At 41.9% G+C, this 23,364-nt stretch overlaps 1 protein-coding gene across 1 annotated transcript; it reads left to right on the top strand.

The window, feature by feature from the left end:
* Positions 1-2,580: 2,580 nt before the first annotated feature.
* On the top strand, positions 2,581-23,088 carry LOC137629178 (mitochondrial import inner membrane translocase subunit TIM14-like). The gene is made up of 4 exons (XM_068360442.1): positions 2,581-2,721; positions 5,189-5,323; positions 20,352-20,462; positions 22,899-23,088. Exons 1-4 carry the CDS (start codon positions 2,719-2,721, stop codon positions 22,998-23,000), a joined length of 351 nt encoding a protein of 116 aa, XP_068216543.1. The 5' UTR covers positions 2,581-2,718; the 3' UTR covers positions 23,001-23,088.
* The last annotated feature ends 276 nt before the right edge of the window (positions 23,089-23,364 follow it).

Below are 23,364 nucleotides of genomic sequence, written 5' to 3'. Positions count from 1 at the left end.
ATCAACTCTATCATATGCTTTCTCCAGATCCATAAACGCAACATACACCTCCTTACCTTTTGCTGAATATTTCTCGCATATCTGCCTAACTGTAAAAATCTGATTCATACAACCCCTACCTCTTCTAAAACCACACTGTACTTCCAAGATTGCATTCTCTGTTTTATCCTTAATCCTATTAATCAGTACTCTACCATACACTTTTCCAACTACACTCAACAAACTAATACCTCTTGAATTACAACACTCATGCACATCTCCCTTACCCTTATATAGTGGTACAATACATGCACAGACCCAATCTACTGGTACCATTGACAACACAAAACACACATTAAACAATCTCACCAACCATTCAAGTACAGTCACACCCCCTTCCTTCAACATCTCAGCTTTCACACCATCCATACCAGATGCTTTTCCTATTCTCATTTCATCTAGTGCTCTCCTCACTTCCTCTATTGTAATCTCTCTCTCATTCTCATCTCCCATCACTGGCACCTCAACACCTGGAACAGCAATTATATCTGCCTCCCTATTATCCTCAACATTCAGCAAACTTTTAACAACCTTCCATTTCCATCTTTCACTGTCTCTTCAATTCTTGCGCCGGCCTTCCTTACTCTCTTCACTTCTTTCCAAAACTTCTTCTTATTCTCTTCATATGACTGACCCAGTCCCTGACCCCACCTCAGGTCAGCTGCCCTCTTTGCCTCACGTACCTTGCGCTTTACTTCCACCTTTTCCTCTCTATATTTTTCCTACTTCTCTATACTATTACTCTGCAGCCATTCTTCAAAAGCCCTCTTTTTCTCTTCCACTTTTACCTTCACTCCTTCATTCCACCATTCACTGCCCTTCCTCATACTGCCTCCAACCACCTTCTTGCCACATACATCACTTGCAATATATATATATATATATATATATATATATATATATATATATATATATATATATATATACACATATATGCATATATAAATATATACTGTATACCTAACTCCTTGATAATCAAATCTCCGAAGATTAATTGAACCTTAACAAAACTCAAAGTATGGTTGTAGGTAGGTCGAGGACAATGGCTCCTCAAAATCAAAATCTTTACATTGATAGTGTTTACTTAACCATATTATTATTATTATTTTTATTATTATTATTATTATTATTATTATTATTATTATTATTATTATTATTATTATTATTATTATTATTATTATTATTATTATTATTATTATTATTACTACTTGCTAAGCTACAGCCATAGTTGGAAAAGCAGGATGCTATAATCCCAGGGGCTCCAAAAAGGAAAATAACCCAATGAGGAAAGAAAACAAGGAAGTATAAAATATCTTAAGAACAGTAATATTAAAATGAATATTTCCTATATAAACTTTAAAAACTTCAAAATAACAAGAAGAGAAATAAGATAGAATTGTGTACCCGAGTGTACCCTAAAGCAAGAGAACACAAATCCTTTAAAATTTTGGAGGTGGTTCTTGATTGAAAATTTACTTTTGAGAAAATTTGCTTGATGAGAAACTCTTTTAAGATTTTTGGTCATCAATCTATCCAGAAGAAATGTTTTTTCTATTTCTTTCATTCTGCCTTGCTTTGAGTATTTTCTCCTGTTTGGTCTAGTTTCTGACTCGCGTCTTAATTTGTTGGAAAAAAAAAAAAAACTTGAGGTCTGGTACATTTCTTATGCCTGATTATGATATTAATCTCTGACACTGTCGTTCAATTAGTTCGTTATGCTGCATGTTGCATAAGATTTTTCATGATTCTGACAATCATTTACATTCAGATGTTCCCAGAATTCTACCCTGTACTTGACACTAGTTATCCAGTTAATTCTAATAGTTCATTTTCCTTTTGCCTACACACACACACACACACACACACACACATACACACCGACTACTCTGGCCTATTCCTTATATATTCTCCTCTGCCTCATATACCTGACAACACTGAGATTACCAAACCATTCTTCTTACTGCACTGTAATTGTTCAGTGGCCACTTTCCTTTCTGTAAGGGCAGAAGAGACTCTTTAGCTATGGTAAACAGCTCTTCTAGGAGAAGGACACTCCAAAATTAAACCATTGTTCTCTAGTCTTGGTCAGTGCCATAGCCTCTGTTCCATAGTTTTCACTGTTTTGGATTAGAGTTCTCTTGCTTGAGGGTACACTCGGGCACACTATTCTGTCTTATTTCTCTTCCTCTTGTTCTGTTAAAGTTTATATAGTTTATATAGGAAATTCATATTTTGGTGGTGTTGTTGTTCTTAAAATATTTTATTTTTCTCTGTTTCCTTTCCTCACTGGGATACTTTTCCCTCTTGGAGCCCTTGGGCTTATAGTATCTTGCTTTTCCAACTAGGGTTGTAGCTTAGCTACTACTACTACTACTACTACTACTACTACTACTACTAATAATAATAATAATAATAATAATAATAATAATAATAATAATAATAATAATAATAATAATAATAATAAAAAGAGGCATTTAGTTATCCATGATAGTCTGACCTGGCTAAATTATACAATCTATGTCGTATCTATTACTGTTTCCAGTTTCGTGGTGTTTACATCATGGCCTTCGGAGTCTGGATGTGATGTAAACCGTGTTGTTATTACGCAAAAGTGTTAAAATCACTATAAAAAGGGCAATTGGAGTCGAGCTACAAACTAGAAGAGAAAAAGGAAGGAATATGGTAAGAAAGAAATGTTTAATATTGTTAAGCCTATGATATCGGTTGTCTACCCTATTATAATTCGTCATATTGGTGGTAAGATTGTATGCCACAAGACGACAACCTTTCTCAGATTACGCTGAAACTGTTGAAATTTTGATATTTTTATAGATTTTGATATGATTTTGTCGATTTTATATTCATTACTGACAAATAATTGCAATTCAAGGTTTGTTTGCAATAAAGGAATTGTGCAATGCATCCAGCCAAAATGGCCACAGTTAGAGAGTAGTTATAGAACGGCGAAATTTTGATATTTGAATAGAATTTGATATGATGTTGACGATTTGATATTCATTGACGGCATATAATTGTAATTCAAGGTTCCTTTGCAATGAAAAATTAAGTGTGATGCATTCAGTCAAATTATCCACAGTTAGAGGGTAGTTTGTAGAACGGCGGACACGCCCACTAATTTAGGTAAATATTAACATTTATGGAGCATAGACATTTCGTTGGGACAAACTGAAGAACACCACATTTTACAAGCCGACACAAGAACACCTAACGTAAGGTTCCCCACCTAACCTAACGTAGGAGTCATATTTTCAGTCAACGCAAGCCCACCCTAAGAGCAACAAAGAAAATTGTCACGTCAATAGAAGAAGATCAATAGAGGTTCTGATAAGAGAAAATGGAAAGCTAAAACTAATTATTTTAAGTGAAAGCTTTGTTTGTAACAAAAGTTATGTACAAGAAACTGTTTTGGCGAAAAGAGCATTACGAGGACAAGTGTACAAATTTTGTCGTAAATGTATTCTCAAAGAGAGAATTAGGCCCCCCCAACACCAGCAATGACACATTTATGTAGGTAAGGTTAGGTAAGTTAAGAACATATTTCTTAAAATTAAGGAAATGGGATTAAAGCTTTCCACTCCTATGAGTAAACCAACTCCTGTCCGCCGATCTACAAACCCTTTGGCTTAGAATTTAGGATGTTGAATTGGCAGTTAAGATTATATAAGCTGTATTATTCTTCTTATGTTTGTTTTAAAAAGTGTATACAGTATGTCATACAAATCTTGAGTCCTGCACTTTACATTGGAGTGGAACCTGATAAGCAGAATATAAAGTAAAAGGGAAACTGGAGATCAGAGGTATCAGGTATCTCTGAACTGCCAAAGTTAATTGGTCTGGGAATGGCACATGGAATTCTTGGTTGAAGACCTTTACTAAGTAAACATGAATTTATTTAGTTAGGTTACTTTATACTAGATTTTAGGTCAGTCTTTACTGCTCTGGATTTTGTATGCAATACAGATACAGTACCTTTTTATCCAATGAGTTTTAAGGATGTTCACAGTGATTTTCCTTGCAGTCCCAATTTTTTTTAAAAATCAGCTATTTAAACAACATTTATTCCTTCTTAGGCCAAATTTCTTTAAGTAAATTGTTGTGTCTGGAATAGGTACTTTTGAAGTATGTAACTTCATATCTACGTATTTGAACCAATTTGACCTTTTTTATTAGTAACTAGTAGTTTTAGAGGTATAAGACCCCCTGGGAAAACAGCAGGGATGGAGTACCACAGTGGGAAACGGAGCCTTTGTAGGGTGACGGCCAGATCCTGTAGAAAACGTGAATATTCTGAACTGTGGCCGTCGTTCTAAAACCGATTTTGGTGGGAGAAGCTAACTTAAAAAAACCCACCTAACCTATGCTAAAAGCCGTCCACCTAACCTAACCTAGGGTACCAGATCAATACTCACCTCTTGAGTCAAACTTTCTGTAAGCCTACCAATGATGCCCTATAACTAGTCATAGAATGAGTGAAATTTGAGAATATGTTGTAAGGCAGGGGTGGCCAACCTTTTGTTTCCATTGCATCAATTCTTTTAACTTCTAATTCAGATGCGCCACACAAACTTTAACCCCCTTTCAATCCTTTTAAGTACTGTATAGTGATTCGGATATATTTGGTGGTTATGCATATAATCATTTGATTTATATATATATATATATATATATATATATATATATATATATATATATATATATATATATATATATATATATATATGTGATAGTGTGAACAGATGTTGCAGTTGTAAAGGAAAGTATTATTAAGTACAGTATCTTTAATTTTTTTTTGGAGCAGGCATTTTTCTTTTATTATCTCTGGGGTATAGTGCGTCAATTGTACTCGTGCAATGCACCACTGTTGACGCATGCGCCATAGGTTGGCCACCCCTGTTGTAAGGTAACTATACTCGTCTAATATAACCTATTTTATCCACTGGTTGCTTCATTCTGTTGCTTTCATGAATATATGATATACAGTACTGTACAGTAATATACCTGTAGCTTTAGAAAAAGTTATTTTTTTCAGTTAAAGCTGTCGTATGTAGTTTTTTGATAAACAGGTCATCAGATTTTCCTTCTTTAAAAATTTTATATTACCGGTATATTGACAGAATCCTCATTTCAGGCTAGTTCTATGATAATTGCCGGCTTAGGCATGGCAACTATTGGATTTGGAGCTCGATTTGTTCTTCGCACCATGCCAAACTTGGGGAAAAAGATGGCTGATGCTGTTGGTACTTTTCCAAAGCTTGACAGTAAGGTAAGATGGAGTTGTAGAATTTTTTGTGAAATTACTTTGATGCATTTGTTCCGACGTGTCATACAAACCCTCGTCCTGAGCTTGAATCGGTTGTTGAAATGGATGAGGGGACCTGGCTTCCTGTTGGCTATCACTCACTTTTGCTGTGGCCTCTGTGGTGTGGATGTACTTAAAGCATTTATCAAAACTGTGGATTCTTTTCCTTACAGTGTATAGTTGTTGGTGATGGAATGGAAACAAGAACTACATATTTGCTTGGGGAAGGACAGACGCTGCTAACACTTCTAGTTGAACCCTGCTTTGAATCCGCCCTCCTTTTATGCTTCATTCACAGGGCATGTCTGCTCCCAGGCATCCCCTTGCTCCGATTGTTGATCATGGCTTCTGATGCAGTGGCAGGCGTATGCCTGGAAGGGAAAAAGTACGCTAGACCTTTGTCGGAGTCAGACTGAGCAACAACCAAGAAGACATCAGGGGGTTGAGTGACTGCTGCTTACGCCCCTGAGTCTGTCCTGGAAAGTGCTGTATGCTGCAGGGATCAGTAGAGCACGAATCGACATCAGTTTTCTTTTCTGGTTTTGTTGATGCATGGAACCCCATGCGTTCGTCGTTCCCCCTCGGAGACTGTAAGGCCTTTAGTTCTTAGTACAGAACCTAAAATAAGCTTGGGCTTCCATAAGGCCTGCAGGTAGGCCCTCCATGGCCGTTTTGAGGGAGTTGGTAGCCAAGGCTACCTCTTTCCAGGTACCTCCATAGTGGCACCAGTAGAAAAGGGTGTGGTGGCATTCCAGGTATTAGATAATCCAGTGGTTACTAAGTCTGGTTTGGTCCCCCCCCCCCCTAGGTAGCAAGGTGCCGAAGCCTCTTGGAGCCTGATAGGGTAAACAGAAAACAAATGTGTTTCCCCTGCCTCTGCTGTGACCCCAATCCATTACCCAGTGCCAGTGTTCCCTCCCCCTTCCCCCGTGTCCATTGGCCCGACCCTTATGCCAGGTGGTCCTGGGTCGAACATGTTCCTCCTTCCTCAGTGTCGCAGAGCATTGTGGGTGGATCTTCCCCTACCCCTGTGTCAGTGTGCCCCAGTATTGTGACTGTTGTTGGAGCAACATGTGTGGTTTCTCCCTCCTGAGGTGTTTCGTTGTCGGTGGTCGTTCAAACCACGACTACTCTATTTGCAGTGCCAGGAGAAGGAAGATGCTCATTTTTATTCCTCATCTTTCTCCTCCTCCTTGTCGCCCTCTTCTTTGTACTCTGAGTCTGATTCTGAACTTTTTTCAGATGAAAAAGAGGAGGAAAAGGTCAAAGAAGGCTGCGAAAGCCAGCCGCACTCCTAGGAATAGAGCTCCCTGTGGGTCCAAAGCCTTGTGCTACACGCCTGCTGGGTTCCCAGTCCCTAGTCGCTGCCTGGGTCCCAGGTCACGTGCTGCTCCATCCCAGGGCTGGTAACTCGTGTTCCAGCCCCGTGACGTGGGCCCAGGGGATTTTAGCCTGCCAATTAGGTGATAGGGACTTCCTCTTAAAGATAGTCTCCATAAGGTTTGTATTTGTGTAGGAACAAATCACATATTTTAAGTGTAATTTGTATTTGTTCCTACACTAAATACAAACCCTCATTCTTTACTATAGGAGATATTCTAGCGCGAGCTGGAAAATACGGAAGAAAAGCTTATCAAGGTCGTTAACGACCGGGCCGGTAGTTATCCCCCTGTTAGGGGTTGGGGACTGCCGGCCGGTAGCTACTGAGTACCTTCAATCGAATTCTAGCCGTCGCAGTGGTAACACCGCTGCTCCCGCCTTTGTTTGACTGGCAGACTAGCCTTTCTTTAAGTTTGTTTTTTCATTAACTTTTTCTTTTTTCTCTTTAATTAGATGTGATGTCCTCTAATTTGAGAAAGTGTCCTGGGATTCCTCCGAAGTCTTGTGGCACATTTATGTCACCACCGGAGGTGGATCCTCATTCCCTATGCCCTTCATGCAGAGGTCATAGGTGTACTGAAGACTCCCCCCTGCCAAGTATGTAAGGAATGGTCGCCTTCGCAGTAGGATAAGTTCATGAAGAGGAAGAAGAAGAAATCCAAGAAGGATTCGTTACCTCCAGGTTTGACGTCGAAAGGTAAGGAGTCTCGGGCTTTTTCTTCTGCCCCTCAATCTCTTCCTTCAGACTCTTCCTTGCCTCCTTCCTCCGGGGGAAGTCAAGGAAGAGCGGCACCATTGAAACACCCATTCCCCCGGGGCAGGCGAATCAAGTTGCCCCCCCCAGTGGGATAGTTTCGTCCGTCATCGGAAATAATTCTATTACCGCTTCTATTCCAGATAACGTGCAAGTGGTATGGCCTGCCCTTGGACTTCCTGGTTCTCCTTCGGTAGAGGTGTGGAATCAGTTCCTCGCAGGCACAGTTTTACCTCAGGTCCCTTCTGTTTTGGAACCCTCGGGAGTTCCGGACCTTGCCGATATCCCGTCAGCTCAATTGGCGGCCGCTGAAGTGTCAGCGGAGGTAATAACGTCAGCTCCTGCGGAGCCTACTTCGCTCCTTGCTTGCATTACGACGAAACAACGTCGCAAGCGTGATCATCGTGATTCCTCCTCCTCCTCCTCCTCGTATTCGTCCTTCTTAGAGAATAGGAGAGAGAGAGAGAAGAGGAAAAGGAGAGCTCGCTCTCCTTCGCCAAGACGTATTGTCGGAGAGAGAGGCGACATAGGAAGAGAGGTCATCGTTCTCGTTCTTCCTCGCCTTCTATCTCTTCACGAAATGTCTCGCCGATACACGATAAGCGCTCTCGTCACAAAAATAGGAGGAATACTTCCTCGTGCTATCGTTCGGCCTCGCAATCGTCTTCCTCTCTCGGGGAATCATCTAGGCGCTATAAGAAGAGCTCTACGAGACGTTCGCGCTCTTCTTCGCGAGAGAGTTCTCTCAAGCGCAATACTGTAAGCGCTCCCGTCGGGGCGAGGTTAAATCTGATCGTCCCCAGAGCGCAACCAAGGGAAGAGAACACATTTCTTCGCGAGGAGCTCAGCTCGCGCTGGGAAGGCGGGAGAGAACACTTCTTCTCGCCGTCGCTTAGTATCATGAGAGAGAGAGCGCTCCCGTACGTCAAACTTCCAAGCGCGCAAGTCTCCGGACATTTCCGCCCGAGGTCATTCTCCGCGCCCTCGCGTTTCAGACAGAACAGCACCCATTCCCATACTTTCTAATGAATTACGAAATATGGGCTTCGCGAGAACTTCGGAAGAAGACGCAGGGGTTCAGCCCTTCTCTTCGGCTGAGAACAGAGGTGAAAGGCCAGGCCGCCTATCAACACATTCTCTTATTGAGACAGTACCGTTAATTCGGTCGCCTTCGCCTAAACCTTCAACTTCCAGGCAGGATTTTGCGCGCGCAGTGCCATCAACCAGCGCTCAGCCTTCCTCTGGATTGTTGGCAATGGAGTATGTTACCTCGCCGTTACCTTCAGACATTCGGGCTTCTACCGCCCTCCCTCACGTGGAATTAGCGCGACCTGAGGATTCCTCGGAGGAACTACCATCAAAAGACTTAGAGTCCGCCTATCTGAGGGCTCTAAGAACGATGTGTAATATCTCAGGTCTCGGAGATTTACACCTGTCGCCTCGTCATACCGACGCTCCAGCTTTAGACAGACTATGATGTCCTCCACCTAACCCTAAGACCAGAATCGAACTTCCCTGGTCTATTCACACCGCAGGCCGTCTGAGGAATGTCTCGCAGGCGGTCTCGGTGGAAACGAATTCCTTGAAGTCTCAAGGATCCCTTAAGTTGTTGCAGTTTCCTTTTTCGAGGCAAAGGCTCTTTTACAAGGTCAGAGACGCCAATCCTTCGCCTCTGACACTTGATCCCCTCACAGCAAGGCTTACACCTGGCTGCTCTGCAGAGAGACTCTCTTCCCTTCTCTTACCGCAGCAGAAGCCTCGACAATGGAAGCAGCGTCAATGTCTCTTTTAGAGGCACTATCCTGGTTTGACACATGGTCTGGTACAGTGGGCTACCTTGCAAGTCACGAGGACCTTTCAAACCAAAATTCCATGCAGTCTCTGCAGGAAGTCCTAGCTGCTGGGGCCAAGACAATGGACTTTCTAACTGCTACGGCTGCAACGATGTGGGGCAACTGGATTCTCAAAAGGAGGGAATCGGTAGTCTCCAGACTGCATAGGAGCATAGGAGCATCGGAAAATCTGAGAAATCTGATTTGAGGAACTCTGATCTCCTACAACCTCTCCTCTCTAGACAAGCAGTCTCCTCCACCTTAGAGACTTGGAGGAAGGAGACACAGGACACTGCAATGCAAAAGGCTGCTTCCTTTCGTCCAATACAACAGCAGCCAACTCCACAACCCAAGGCAACAACCTCTTCTCCACTGCTAGCCAAGAACCCCAGCCGCCCCTCTTTTACACCCAAACCTATGGGCAGAGGAAAGTCAGCTCCTCCTAAGGCTAGAGGCAGAGGGAGGAACCCTAGATGGAAATAGGGTCTCGACTCCCCCCTCGCAATGCGTAGGGGGGTGCCTGCAGGGGAGTTGGAGGAGTTGGAAAGCTATGGGGGCCATGCAATGGACCGTAAGGGTGCTTCGTTGGGGATACTGCATTCCCTTCATAGACTCTCCTCCTCCTCTAGTTCCTCCCCCGATCTCGTCCTCCCAGGTCCCTCGGGATCCCGGGAAACAGCAAGCCCTAGCTCAGGAGATACAGAGCATGCTTCTAAAAGACACCATTCAAGAGGTCTCCGACTCTTCCCCGGGGTTTTTCAGTCACCTCTTTCTGGTAGAGAAAGCCTCGGGAGGTTGGAGACCAGTAATAGATCTTTCGACTCTGAACCAGTTCGTGAAGCAGAATCCTTTCAAAATGGAGACAGCGGCTTCTGTTACCCAAGCAGTACGCCCAGGAGACTTCATGGCATCCGTAGACTTGAAAGATGCTTATTTCCAAGTGCCAATCCATCGCACATCTCGGAAATTCCTACGCTTCCTGGCTCAGGGTCGAATCTTCGAATTCAAAGTCCTGTGCTTCGGCCTCTCGACCACCCCACAGGTCTTTACGAAGATCTTCGAACTCGTATCTTCGTGGGCGCACAAGCATGGAATTCGTCTGCTAAGATATCTGGACGATTGGCTACTCCTGGCCTCGTCCAAGGAGCTAGCTCTGGATCATCTGAGAAGATTTCTGAGTCTTTGCAAGGATCTGGGGATCCTTGTAAACGCAGAGAAGTCTTGCTTAACCCCGACCCAAGTCTTGAACTATCCGGGTATGTCCATCAACACCCAGCAGAGAGTGGTACGCAGATCTCCTTTCCCTGCTGGTTCAAGTGACGAGGTTCCTGCCTCCAGAACCCCGTCTGTTGACGCAGTCACACAGTGGTATTCCCCACGAGAGGATCCACTTCCTGAAACTTCACGCCTGGAGGCTGTCCAGTCTCTCCTCAGAAGCAGAGGCTTTTCAGGAAAGGTGTCTGAACACATGTCCAGGCACCTGCGCCAATCTTCCACAAACCTCTAGCAAGCAAAATGGAGAGTGTTTGCAGCTTGGTGTAGAAGGCTAGGCGTGTCTCCACTCGATCCCTCTCTTCCTTTAGTGGCAGACTTCCTAGTTTACCTCAGGGAGGAGAAACTCCTTTCAGTCTCGGCAATTAAGGGCTATCATTCAGCCTTAAGCCTTATCTGCAGGCTGAGAGGAATTGACCTTTCCACCTCAGAAGATATCACCTTGTTGATTTGAGGTTTTGAGAGATCTTGCCCCCCAGTGGAGATTAGTCCACCACCTTGGGACGTGTCCCTGGTCTTACGCTCCTTAAAGGGGCCTCCATATGAGCCCTTAAATAAGGCATCTGATTTCTTCCTCACCCTTAAGACCGTCTTCCTAGTAGCTCTGGCCTCGGCAAAAAGGGTTAGTGAACTTCACGGTCTATCCTGCGAAGTCACCCATACTAGAGGATGGGGGGAAGGCTCTCTCAACTTCGTGCCAAGTTTTGTGGCCAAAACCCAGAATCCTTCATCTGCCGAAGAGAGGTTTAGAGAATTTCAATTTTCCAGCCTCAATAGGGCAACTCAGGATACTGACCAATTGCTACTGTGCCCGGTCAGGGCACTAAGGAAATACCTGAAGAGCACCAGACCTTTTAGACCACGCCTCCGTCATCTCTTCCTCAGTACCAACAAGGTTAAGAAGAGAATCTCTCGCAACACCATCTCTTCCTGGCTCAAGAAAGTTATTGTGAGAGCCATTCACGGAGACCCTGAGGCAGCTCAACCCAAAGCCCATCAAGTTAGGGGATTAGCTGCCTCGCTGGCGTTAAAGAAGAATTTCTGTCTCCCAAGTCTTAAGAGCTGGAGTCTGGAAGCGCCAATCTACATTCACCTCTCACTATTTATCAGATGTGACACATAGGTCTCTAAACACCTTTTCTGTAGAACCTATTGTGGCAGGTCAACAGGTGCTGTAACTACCTTTACGCCCTTTCAGGGGACAGTAGCCATTGATCAAGGATTCTGAGTTACACTAGGTTTTAGAAGAACATCCATCTATCTTCTGCTCTTTCTTCTTCCTCCCATCTGGGTATCCTAGTCTGTGAACAGTTTTGGCTGGACTCATCAATGGAAATAAGGTATGAAACTCATCTGACTCCTATCACAAGGTATAAGTTATACTCGTAGTCACGGGGGTTCCCCTTTTCAAGGTCAGGGGAACCCTTTGTATGAAAGGGTCCTGGTATTACTCCCAACCCTCTTCATGCTGAAACTTTGGTTTTTAAATATTTAACTTAGCCGGTGAATATATAATAGCTGCAACTCTGCGGCTCGACAGAAAACACACTCAAAAACTCGCGAGCGATCGCTATGAAGGTTGCGGGTGTGCCCACCAGCGCCACTATTGGCCAGATACCACTCTTGCAAGTAAACAAACCCTTCAATTCTTCTCTGTCGACGTTGACGACAAGACGTATCAATACTCGCTGTAGAACCTGGAGTTTTCTCAACATATTTGGTGAAGTACTTCATTTTGGTTTGAGCTTTCGCAGTGCAGGTGTTTTATCTTCATCTTAAATCTTGAACTCGTTTTTGGATAGATTTAATTTTTGATGACAAGAGAGAGAGTATGGACTTTCTTTGACTTTTAAATGGCCGACCCTTCCCTTAGACGGAAGTGTGTTTTAGGCTTTTAGCAATTATCTTATCACGTTATAAATTAATTATAGATTTTCCTCTATATATTTTATATCTCAACCGCCTTTATTAGGCCTCTTCGATTAGTTTTCCATTTATAATAAACATCAAAATAAATTTTAATGATTTGTTTATTTGCGACCTTTCCTGAGAGTAGGCGGTCCTAACTTGGAAACCGAAGTTAAACAACGTTGAGCCCTTTTCAATCGTAAATAACTTTCACAGAGCTAATGATTTAAAACTTATTAAATGAAATATTTTTAGTAAATATTTTATGATAGTTTTTTTCTTTGAATAGTCTTCGTACTGTTTCAAAGATGAACTAACGTTTAGTTTATTTATGCTACGCAGTTTGCGCTCTATCGTTACGATAGAGAGAGAGAGTATCACGGTTTCACTTTGCAGAAAGAGTAATTCGATTCTGACGTTTTGTTCTTTTTTCTTTCAAAGCTTAAATGTTTTAAAGACTATTTTAAAGGAACTTTTAATTGAAAAACCTTTCAGTTTTTTCCTTTGGTCAAATAACCTGTTTATTGACGAAAGGTAAGTGGGCTCTTCTCTTCGGTGCGAAATCAAGAGAGAGAGAGAGAGAGAGATAGAGACGGAGAGAGAGAGAGGAGAGAGAACGTTCCGATCTTTATCTCGTCCCAAGCGATTAACGTTGTTCTCGAGTTACTCTCGTCCCTAGTCTCTGTACGGGGAGAAAGGATAAAACGTTTTTAGTTTTTATTCTCGTCCCAAGGCACTGTACGGTGAGAGATTGAAAACGTAGTTTTGAATGAACTAGTGTTTAGTCTCTTCCCCAGCCACTGATTTTTTTTATCTTAAAATATGTTTACTGTTTTTTGCTGGTATTAATGTGCTTACATTATACGACTGATTTCGCAATTACAACCTTTTGATGAGGGTAGAATTGCGTGCTTCAGGTAGAAATCAGTTTTATTCATACCTAATGTGAATTGTTAAAAAATTCGATTTCAGTGAAATAAGTGCAAAACAGAAAATCGTAGTGATAAAGTGATATTGCGCAAAGTGTTATCAGTGTTGCGACCGAGGGTTCGTCTGTTCGTGCCTGTCGTTCGCCTAGTCCGGGACCTCTTGCAAGCTCCCAAGCCCAGGGGAGAAGTAATGTCGTACGACTTATGGGTTCGAGAGGCCTTGATCAGCGAACAGACGTTCCCTCTATGGTATCAGGTGTATCTCACCAAGATCACCCCTACCATAAGGCGAGAGAGACGATTTTCTCCTCGTCATCCGAAGGCTTTTCGCATAAGAAACCGTGGAACAAGGTTTCGAGGCCCTTTAAGTGAAAGTCAGTCCTTTCAGGACAGGTCCAGCGTCCTGGTTTTTAACTATTAGGACAGCTCTGACCCTATGCAGTCATCGGAAAACTGCTCGCCGCCTAAACAAAAGCGTAACACAGACTCCGAGAGTCTTTTTGTAGGCAAGGTTTTGCAGTCACAGACGTTACCCTCGTCTCTTACCGCAACCATTCCCGTTGATCCTAAATGGGTTGTACGGCAAGACATGCAGAATAAGCTTGCCTCCCTTATGGAAGACTATTCTGCCGATAAGTCCGTTGAGCCTAGCCGTTTATCTCATCGAGATCCTGGCCTTCAGCCACCCTAACGTTCCTTTGTGCGTCCTGTTGACGTTGGCGTAGCCAAGTCACGTCAGTCAGGTTGTTTAGAACCACACTCGATGCGGTCTCGTGTGGATTTTCAGCCACATTTGGACGTTAGGCCACTTGCTGATGCTCCTGTTGACGTTCAGGACGTTCGCCAACAATCGGAGTTGACTTGTTTTGACGCTTAGCGTCAACCTCCGCATTCTAGAGTTGTTTTGACTGCTCAGTCTAGGCGGTCAAAGCAGTCTCGAGTGGACGCTGTGCGTCCTCACGCACCTGTTGTTGTTGACAGTTCACAGACTGTCAAGCAGTTACATGACGTTGCGTCCTGGTCCGCTACTAATGCACCAGTGCGTGTGGACTCTGCTTGTAAAGCATTGCCACCACGGTAGGTCTCTCCCTTGCTTGAGACTCGGCTATTGTCGGACAAGGTTCCTTCAGATGAGGAAGTTGCTGTTCCCCCTCCTACTGATATTCCCTTGAGGACTCTGTCAGACGGAGAGGAGCCTAAAGCTGCTTAGCCCTCTATGGACTTTAAATAAATCATGCTGATTTTTAAGGATTTTTGTCCGGATCTTTTTGTAACTGCTGCTCCTCGTTCGCCTAAACGTCAGAGCTTACACTAGGCCTAGCTACTTCGAAGCCGTTGTTTTATAAGCTAGTGCTCTCTCGCTCTTCTAAGAGAGCTTTACGTTTGCTAGGCGACTGGTTTATCACCAGGAGGAGTTTGGGGAAGACAGCCTTTGCTTTCCCTTCTTTTAAGCTGGCTTTTAGAGCGAGAGTCTGATATGACACGAGAGAAGTTCTCGGCTTGGGAGTTCCTGCCTCTGCCCAGATAGACTTCTCAAACCTCATAGACTCTCCCTGGCGCCTGGCCATGAGACGCTCCAAGATTTTACAGGTCGACTTCAGAGCTATTTTCGAGCCTTTGAAGTTTTGCTGTACAATTATGTCATGCATAAACAAGGCTTTCAGGGATGGCTCCAATGATCTGACAGCCACGTTCTCTGCAGGAACAAGTCCCTCAGGGATGGCTCCAATGATTTGGCAGCCATGTTCACTGCAGGAGTACGTAAGAGGCAAGTGCGCTCAATGTGTTCATTGTCAAGACAAACTTCACGATGAAGTCTACCAGGCTGTCTTGACAGCATTTATGGAAGGCGACTGGATGGTCTCTCTCGACCTTCAGGAGGCATACTTCCACATTCCTATACACCCGGATTCCCAACCGTTTCTGAGGTTTGTTTACAGGAATGTGGGGTACCAGTTTCGAGCCCTGTGCTTTGGCCTCAGTCCTGCGCCTCTCGTGTTTACGAGGCTCATGAGGAATGTGGCAAAATCCCTCCATCTATCGGGGATCCGAGCCTCCCTGTACTTGGACGACTGGCTTCTCAGAGCATCGTCCAGTCTTCGCTGTCTGCAGGATCTACATTGGACGTTGAGTCTGGCCAGGGAGTTGGGACTTTTGGTCAACCTAAAGTCCCAACTGATCCCATCCCAGATTATTCTATATTTGGGGATGGAGATTCGCAGTCAAGCCCTGCTCGAAGTCCAACTAATGCTGAAACGAAACGTTTATTCAGTCAGGAGTTGGAACAGTCTCGTAGGGACTCTCTCATCCCTGGAGCAGTTTGTCTCACTAGGGAGACTACACCTTCTGCTTCTCCGGTTCCATCTAGCCTCTCACTGGAACTAGGACAAGACATTAGAGACGGTATCATTCCCAGTCTCCGAACCAGTAAAGGCATGCCTGAAATGGTGGGACAGCAATATCAGTCTGATAGAGGGACTATCCCTAGCAGTCAAGAACCCAAACCACGTGTTGTCCTCAGACGCGTCGGATTTGGGTTGGGGTGCGACCCTGGACGGTCGGGAATGCTCGGGTCTGTGGACCTCAAGTCAGAAGAGCATGCACATCAACGGCAAGGAGCTATTAGCAGTCCACTTGGCCTTGATGATATTAGAAAGCTTCTTCGAAACTAAGTGGTAGAGGTCAACTCAGACAACACCACAACTTTGGCGTACATCTCCAAGCATGGAGGCACACACTCCTTCACGCTGCTCGAGATCGCAAGGGACCTTCTCTTATGGTCAAGAATTCGAGGCATCTCCCTGTTGACGAGATTCATCCAGGGGGACTTGAACGTCTTGGCAGACTGTCTCAGTCGGAGGGGTCAGGTGATACCCACGGAATGGACCCTCCACAAGGACGTGGGCAAGAGTCTTTGGGCTACTTGGGGTCAACCCACCATAGACCTCTTTGCCTCCTCGTTGACCAAAAGGTTACCAATCTATTGCTCTCCAGTCCTAGATACAGAAGCAATCTACATAGACGCGTTTCTACTGGATTGGTCTTTTCTGGACTTATATGCATTCCCACCATTCAAGATAGTCAACAAGGTACTGCAGAAGTTCGCCTCTCACGAAGGGACAAGGTTGACGTTGGTTGCTACCCTCTGGCCCGCGAGAGAGTGGTGCACCGAGGTACTTCATTGGCTGGTAGACTTTCCAAGAAGTCTTCCTCTAACGGTAGATCTGTTACGTCAGCCCCACGTAAAGAATGTCCATCAAAGCCTCCCCGCTCTTCGTCTGACTTCCTTCAGACTATCGAAAGACTCTCAAGAGCTAGAGGCTTTTCGAAGGAGGCAGCCAGTGCGATTGCAAGAGCTAGGAGAGCTTCTACCATTAGAGTATACCAGTCGAAGTGGGAAGTCTTTCGAGACTGGTGCAAGTCAGCATCTGTGTCCTCGTCCAGTACCTCTGTAGCCCAAATCGCAGATTTTCTTTTACATCTGAGAAAGGTTCACTCCCTTTCAACTCCCACGATTAAGGGCTACAGGAGCATGTTGGCTTCGGTCTTTCGACATAGAGGCTTAGATCTTTCCAACAATAAAGATCTCCAAGATCTCCTTAAGTCTTTCGAGACCTCTAAGGAACGTCGTTTGGCAACTCCTGGATGGAACTTAGACGTGGTCCTAAGGTTCCTCATGTCAGACAGGTTTGAGCCATTACATTCAGCCTCCCTGAAGGATCTCACCCTCAAGACACTTTTCCTAGTGTGCTTGGCTTCGGCTAAAAGGGTCAGTGAACTTCATGCCTTCAGTAAGAACATCGGCTTTTCTACAGAAAAAAGCCACTTGTTCGCTTCAACTTGGTTTCCTGGCCAAAAATGAACTGCCTTCTCGTCCTTGGCCTAAATCTTTTGATATTCCTTGCTTATCAGAGATCGTAGGCAACGAACTGGAAAGAGTATTATGTCCTGTTAGAGCTCTTAAGTTCGATTTAGCTCGTACTAAGTCATTACGAGGTAAATCTGAGGCATTATGGTGCTCAGTTAAGAAACCTTCATTGCCTATGTCAAAGAATGCTTTGTCATATTTTATCAGATTTTTTTAATACGAGAAGCTCATTCTCACTTGAATGAGAAAGACCGATGTTTGCTTAAGGTTAAGACGCACGAAGTTAGAGATATAGCAACCTCCGTGGCCTTCAAGCAAAATAAATCTCTGCAAAGTATTATGGACGCGACTTTTTGGAGAAGCAAGTCAGTGTTCGCGTCATTTTACTTAAAAGATGTCCAGACTCTTTACGAGGACTGCTACACACTGGGTCCATTCGTTGCAGCGAGTGCAGTAGTGGGTGAGGGTTCTACCACTACATTACCCTAATTCCAATATCCTTTTTAATATGTCTCTTGAAATGTTTTTAATATTGTTTTTATGGGTTGTACGGAAGGCTAAGAAGCCTTTCGCATCCTGATTGATTTGGCGGGTGGTCAAAGTCATTTCTTGAGAGCGCCCAGATTAAGGGTTTGATGAGGTCCTGTTGTATGGGTTGCAGCCCTTAATACTTCAGCTCCTGGGAGTCTTTCAGCATCCTAAGAGGATCGCTGGGCTTCGTGAGGAAGACAGACTTATAAGGCAGAGTAATCGTCTAAGTCAACTTCCTTACCAGGTACCTATATATTTTGGTTTTGTTATATTGATAACTGTCAAAAACTCTTAGCTTATACGCTATAAACTTAATTAACTCTGGTCTCTACCCACCACCTTGGGTGTGAATCAGCTATTATATATTCACCGGCTAAGTTAAATATTTAAAAATTATATTTTAATTATAAAATAAATTTTTGAATATACTTACCCGGTGAATATATAAATTAAAGGCCCTCCCTTCCTCCCCAATAGAGACGCAGCGGGACGAGAAGAATTGAAGGGTTTGTTTACATGCAAGAGTGGTATCTGGCCGATAGTGGCGCTGGTGGGCACACCCGCAACCTTCATAGCGATCGCTCGCGAGTTTTTGAGTGTGTTTTCTGTCGAGCCGCAGAGTTGCAGCTATTATATATTCACCGGGTAAGTATATTCAAAAATTTATTTTATAATTAAAATATCATTTCTACGTATTTACAAACCTTCAGTCATGCTGGATTTTGGGATCTACAAATAAAGTTAATGGGAGATTGTTCATTAATAGAGTCTAGTCTGAGGACTATCTTTTCTAGGTATAGAGAACCCTTCGTCCACCCTGACCTCAAGACTAAGTCTCCTATAGTAAAGAATGAGGGTTTTTATTTAGTGTAGGAACAAATTACAAACTTATAACAGAGTTTGTATTTTTCCTAAAATACAAACCTGAATTCTTTACTCAAATCTTCCCTCCGTCACCGCCCCCTAATATAGTCCTAGCTAGAATTCGATTGAAGGTACTCAGTAGCTACCGGCCAGCAGTCCCCCACCCCCAACAGGGGGATAACTACTGGCCCGGTCATTAACGACCTTGTTAAGGTTTTCTGCCGTATTTTCCAGCTCGCGCTAGAATATCTCCTATAGTAAAGAATTCGGGTTTGTATGTTAGGAAAAATACAAACTCTGTTATAAGTTTGTAATTTTTCCTAACTATACAAACCTTAGATCTTTAAGTTATACTTCCCTCCTCATCCACCCCACAAGTCCTGGATGAAGGTCAAAGTGGCCACTCGGTGAGCTGGCAGTGGGACGGGGCTTTTCCACTGCCAGATTAAGGTTTATATACTGTAGTTAGAAAAAATGTAAATTACTTTTAAAATCTGTGATTTTGCAATGGATGTGAAAGGATAACAAGTTGAGAGTTTGACTGTTAGTAAATACAGATTTTTTTCATGAATTAAAAAAAATGGAGGACAGAGCATCGGCTCTAACGAACAAAACAGTATTTAGTTTTCAATACTCTTTGGCATAAATTGCATATAGATTTTGATACCTGATGGTTAGCACAAAAAATTTTGTATTACTTGGTGTACACTCCTCTTAGCCTCAGTAATTTTTTTCTTCATGAATCTTTTTAAGCACATTAAAATAGCATCAATGGTTCTGGCAAGTACGGGGTTCTAATAGTGAAGACTCACGACTTAATTTTCCCTCTGAAAACTCAATATTTGTTTGCCACCATCGTACTTTATGAGACAGTATAGCCCAAACAAAATTGAGATTTTTATCTATGAATTATAAATGTTTTTTAACCCTTTTACCCCCAGGCTATTTGGAACTTCCCAACCTTTAACCCCCAGGTGTTTTTTTTTTCAAGCACATTTTGCAATATATATTTTTTAAATTGCTCTAACAGCGTTAATTTTTGTCATAGAGAGGTCAGGTTGGTCTCATTCTTTTGGAAAATGCTTGAAGTTTCTCATAAAGTTATCAAAAATATGCAAAAAAAAAATGTAAAATGTAAATAGCAGTTTTTTGCAAGGACATACCAGTACGTCCATGGTGGTAAAGGGATGACTTTTGTGAAACGTACCAGTACGTCCATTGGGGGTAAAAGGGTTAAAGGTCCTCAACGTACAAACTTAATAGGTTCCAAGAAGCTGTTTGTAAGAAGAATCTTTTTTAAATTTTAGCCTAGGGTAAACCTAATCTGAATCCCATGCCTGTGATTTCCTACCACAAAAGTCAATAAATAGTCAGGTTTGATATGAAATAAATGTCTGGTTATTACAAATGTCTTTTTGTTTATTGTATCAAATGACGTGATATTGTTTTATTAATAATAGGGCTTTATCTTACCATTGTTATTCTCATTTGGATTTGTATCTCCGAATGTTTTTAAGGTGGGGACCTTCCGTATTTCATCATGTTTACACACTGCAAAATAATGTTAACTTAGGTATGAGAAATAAAAGTGAACCTTTACTACAATAAAATGTTCTTTCAGTGACTTTACTAATGTTAAATCTAATGATTTCAGTCGTTAGCTAATAGCAAGTATTATAAAGGAGGATTTGACCCTAAAATGACAAAAAGAGAAGCATCCCTTATACTCAGCGTATCTCCAAATGCTAATTCTCAAAGAGTTCGGGTGAGTACAGCCGAGTCGACTTTTATCAATGATAAGAGTAATTCAAGCTTTATCCCCATGACAGAGGAGAATGGAAGCTAAGCATCAATTCTTGCTTTAGTTGTACATTAGTTATTGTGATAATTAACATAAATGCTTTTAGTTCACATGCATGTCTATTGTCCCCTGTATATTCTGCCGGAGTTCCTATCTGCGTTTACGTTTTTATCTACACCTCTTTTATTGTCCTCTGTGTATTCTGCCTGAGTTCCTATCTATGTTTAAATTTTTATCTACACCTTTTTTACCATGTTTTCTTGCTCATCTTATGAATGCACTTCAAGCTACATCCATGTGTATGACTTCTTCACTACTGGTAATTATCCTCATTCTTTCGCATCACTTGTCCAAACTAACTCAGTCTTTGGGTTCTTGGTCTATTTTCCAAATGCTGAATACAGTACCACTTCTGTCAATATCTGTATTAACAAAGAATACATTCTGGAAAATTCATTATCTTTTGATTTAATGTCACCATCAGCATTGTCTAATACTTTATGGATTTTCATCTAAAGTTATTTTGTTAACTTGTGTGGTTTGGCACTAAAGGTTTTAATGTGTTGCTTGGCAGTATAATTAGATTATATATCTGGATCACGGATTTAAAAATATCTTATCTCTCACAGAAAGGTCTGAAGAATTTAATGAATTATTTCTATAACTTAACCAATTGATAATTATTGTATTTGAATCTATCTCCTAGGGATTTCTTGATTTGCATTTTCTCTCCTCATGAATTTGATTATTGCAAATAATCATGGTGAGTCTTGGGGCCTAACAAGCATGACCAAGATATTTAGGCTATAAAATATCCTTATTTTTATTATTATTATTGTTATTATTATTATTATTATTATTATTATTATCATTATTCAAGCTGTGCATGTGTATTACTTAAGCAAGTAAAAGGGTCTTAAACTTTCTTAGGTATCTCTTGTAGAATTGACTGCCTGTATGTGATATGAGGGAAAAAGAAATATCTTATATTCTATACAGTAAACCTCCTTAACCATGGCTAATAAGTTCCAATACGCTGCCCCCCTTCAGCTGATTTTCCAGTTTGTTTACAACTGAAATGGGTATGGGGGATACTGCACTTGCACGCAGACTCTTTTTGTTAGTAAATGTAGTGCCTACATTTATCCCGCTTGAGTTAACCCGTGATGAGGTAGTGGCCGAACTTGCAAGAGAACAGGACAAACTGCCAAGGAAAACACGATGCAACCGATTGAATTTAGTTGAAGCTTCATTCACCTCAAGAAGATTTAAGGGAATGTTATGGTATGCCACAGCATCCACCAGTGTAATACAATATAGTCCAGGAGTGGAGGAATATTAGGATTCAGACTACTCACTCAGTCTTTTGCCTCACAGTCTAGTTGTCTTATAGTGCAACTAGGATTGTGACATTGCAAGGTTTTAGCTGAAGGGTCTAAAGTAATTAAAAGAAATTGAGGCTCTGTAAGAGGATTTTTAATCGTTACTGCACAGAGATCTTTCAGAACCCACATTGAAAGAAACCCTACTAACTAGACTCGACTTGTGGAGTTTGGTTAACTTTGGCAACGGAGCAAGTAGGATCAGAGTTACCGCTTTTAAGAGAGGATTCACTGAACTTTTGAACTTTATTAAAGGAAGTTAGCAATGTCAAGAGGCTATGAAGCTCATCCCAATCGAAACTTGGCGAATTACGTGAAATGTCTAAAGGGGGAGGCTTGTCATTATTGTCGTCCTCCTCGCTATAATCAACCAGCCTAGTCTTCCCTGGCTTTTCCCGTGAACTAACAGCACTAAAGGGAACTTGCTTTTAGTAGGGGAAAATTTAGAGAAAACTAGGCTTGTCAATTATTGTGGGGATGACGACAATAATGACACTGCACCAACTTTGATAATTCATAATCAGCCAATTTCGATAGTGATGAGCTTCAAGGCTATTGACATCTACAGTGTGCCATGTTAGACAGGCACTTACTAGATTGTAATCATCTACAGCAATTTTGACTTTCATAGGATTATGAACTGAATAACCGTTATACGTACTACAGAGTGCACAATTTCTCATAGGTAAAGTGGATACTTTGAGTTGTAAATCCTGTCGGATAAATTGTTGACCAGTAATTATGTAAAATGTATAGGAAAAAAAGATCTAAAAGTTTAGCTCAAAACCATTTTGGGTTTTGTGTTGCTATGTATTTAGTCTCTTGATTCCATCAATTGATATTTCTTTAATCAAGTTAAGTATCCTGAGATACCTTAAAGAAAATTACCGGTAAATAACAGTGATTTATCAAGCTTCATACGTTTTCCACAGATTAGGTTATAAGTTTTCAATATAAGTCCTAATGATTAAAATATTGATAATAAAGCATGAGTCTTTATTGTAATTTATTTTTTCAGGCTGCATATAAAAAAATGATGCTGGTCAACCATCCTGATAGAGGAGGTTCTCCATACATTTCAGCCAAACTGAGCGAAGCTAAGGATATTCTCGACAAGTAAATGTAGCAATTATGGGAGTAGTAAGATGATTCGGTTACTTTTGTAAATGATTTGAATGTATTTCATAAATAAATGAATATATTGTACAGTTTCTTGTGTTTTATTAATTGATGCCAAAAGCTCTTCTCTGATACATCATTATTCAGTTGGATATTTCAAAATGCTATGAGACTTTCTTAGAAGGAAGTCTTTATTATTAAGAATAAAATTAAATTTTTCAATACAAACCCATTGCATATAATAGTCTATATTTTGGTATAATGAATTCTGAACCTATTATTTCAAACTTTAAAAAGGAGTAAGGCTGTCTACCAGTAGGTGATAAGTACCGTGGGCCTTACTTTCTTGTACTTTTAGCTAGACT

Source organism: Palaemon carinicauda, chromosome 37, assembly GCF_036898095.1.
Source record: "Palaemon carinicauda isolate YSFRI2023 chromosome 37, ASM3689809v2, whole genome shotgun sequence".
Lineage (NCBI taxonomy): Eukaryota > Metazoa > Arthropoda > Malacostraca > Decapoda > Palaemonidae > Palaemon > Palaemon carinicauda.
Note: the sequence above shows the minus strand (reverse complement) of the source record. Positions and strands in the feature narration are given on the sequence as shown.